The sequence below is a fragment of the Gavialis gangeticus genome, unplaced genomic scaffold (assembly GCF_001723915.1).
Source record: "Gavialis gangeticus isolate Ggan-Ray unplaced genomic scaffold, GavGan_comp1, whole genome shotgun sequence".
NCBI lineage: Eukaryota > Metazoa > Chordata > Crocodylia > Gavialidae > Gavialis > Gavialis gangeticus.
Window position 1 is genome coordinate 12,945,113 of NW_017729016.1, and position 2,198 is coordinate 12,947,310.

At 41.1% G+C, this 2,198-nt stretch overlaps 1 protein-coding gene across 1 annotated transcript in view; it reads right to left on the bottom strand.

The window, feature by feature from the left end:
* The window catches only part of TMEM130 (transmembrane protein 130), a 22,234-nt gene that overhangs the window by 4,078 nt on the left and 15,958 nt on the right, over positions 1-2,198 (bottom strand). Inside the window, exon 6 of the mRNA XM_019512889.1 lies at positions 388-590. Within this exon, the coding sequence (XP_019368434.1) occupies positions 388-590 (203 nt within the window). The remainder of the gene's footprint in view (positions 1-387; positions 591-2,198) is intronic.

A 2,198-nucleotide genomic window follows, 5' to 3' on the forward strand; every position in this document is an offset into this window, starting at 1 on the left:
ACCCCCAGGTTACATTAAATAAGAAATTTGAAAGTGGGGGGAGGGCATAGGCAATGTGTCAGTGATACTAGTAGGGGGCACAACTCTGAGTCACCTCTGCTGCTGCTGGGCTTTGGGTCCAGCTAGGCTGCAGCCCCACACCCTGCTGTTGGTGCAGAAATTGCACCACCGCTACCACCACCCTGCTCAGTCCTGCTGGGGGGGAGGGAGGAAAATGCATGCTTCTGAACTTATCCCAACTTCCTGTTCACTAAATGCTGGGGGGGAAAATCTTTGTTTACAGGCTGTTCATTCATAAAATGCCTGCCCTCAGTTTCTGCATTATTCTCTAAAGCATTTAGTGCTGGCCACTGTCAGAGCCAGTACAGCAATTCTTATGCATGTCACCTGTTGGCCAGACTTTAATCTCATGGTACGTCTGCAATGTGTTGACCCCATTCTCCACTCTCACGCTGAGGCAGTATTGTCCAGCAGCATTAAAGGTATGGCTCAAATTATAGTATGAGCCATTAATCACCACCAGGTGGCATTTTTCTCCTTCCAGTGGAATACATTCAGACTTTATTAGCCAACATAAAGTGAGCGGTGGGCTGAAAGGACAAGAAAACAGAATCAGCAGAGGCTGTGCAAAAATTACTTGAAGTGGGAGTGCATGAATCATAGGGCTGAAATGGTACTGAATGGTACATTGATAATATTTAGGGTTCATGTAAATAGAAATGCAGAACCGAAACAACACAATAAATATGCACATTTATCAGTGAATACTTCTGTATAGCACACAGTTATAAGTCTTTTAAATAGGCCTAAGAACCAAATCTCTGAAGGGACAGTACACAGGCAGTTTTGTATACAGAACATCAATGATAGTTTCAGATCGTCTGCAAAGGAACTCCAGCACGTACACAGAGCATGTCATAATTCAGTGCTTACATTTAGAAAATGGAGAGCCTGCAAGATGTTGAGACAGCTTCTCAGCTTGTGTTAGTTAGTGTAGTTCCCTTAACTTTAGTGGAAGTCCCTCCCATTTACATGAACTGGAACCCCAGACTTGTGTGGTAGTATGAATTATTCTTAAACCAAAATAATGCCAGGGTGCTTGAAAGCATAATTATCAGCATAGCAGCTGCTGGAAATTATTTTGTGGAACCGACTGTCTTAATCCCATATTCTGATGTTTTGGAACAAATTACTGGTAATAAACTTTTGGATTAAACTATGCAAAACTTCCAGAATGCACAAATGTTCTCACGAACACATGGCAGATATTTGAAAACTATGCACAACATGACTGCATGGATCATAGATACTGTACTAAGCAATGCTTTTGTTTCTGAAAATATTTTTAACCATGATCTGAGAGTCATCTAGCTCTGTTTACCATACTGTCCTTCAGGGGAGAAGGAAAAGATCCCCACAAGTGCTTTAGGAGCCACTGGCATGAAAGGCACTGGAAAGGTAAAATATTTTTGTAAAACAGGTATGAAAACATCTCTAGCTTGTCTAAGACAAATTGGCAGTGCACTTCTCTTTCAGGGGGTCAGGCAGGCCTCCAAGGTCTGCAGTCAAGCAGAAGGCAGGGCAAACACAGCTAACAACCTCTTTTAGACGTTAAAAAAAATGCCGATTTTCATGTTTCTTGAACAATGGCTGAGGTCAGTGTCTGTGAGCAAGTGTATTTTAGAGCTGCAGTACACCCTTGCAGAATAAATGCTTCCAGTGCCTGAACTAGTTCAGTCTAATCTCAGTATATGGGGCTTTGCCCAGACTAATTTACTCTACTGAGAAGATAATTACTGCTGCTATTAGGGGGCTAGACTGTTTTTGGTACCTAAGCAAGCTTTAGATGAGCTAGCTGAGGTACCTTGCTGCTCTGTAGTATGTAATGCATACCTACCCTATGCTTTTATGATATACACATGAAAAAGTCATGCATGTTCTCTGCTTAACAAAAAACCCAAAAAACCCCCAAGCATAAGAGAGAGAGAGCAATAGAGGATCATCCAATACTGTTCTTTGAACTAGAGGCTAGAGAAAGGTAAATAAAACAAAATCACAGCTGTACCCTAAAGCAATAAAATAACTTATTGGTTAGAAACCAGTAACCCAATCTCCTCCACTCCTTTAGGCACATACCTTTTTACTGAGTTTTATTTATGTGCTTTTTTTTTTTTTTTTTTTTTAATACTCAAGACCTT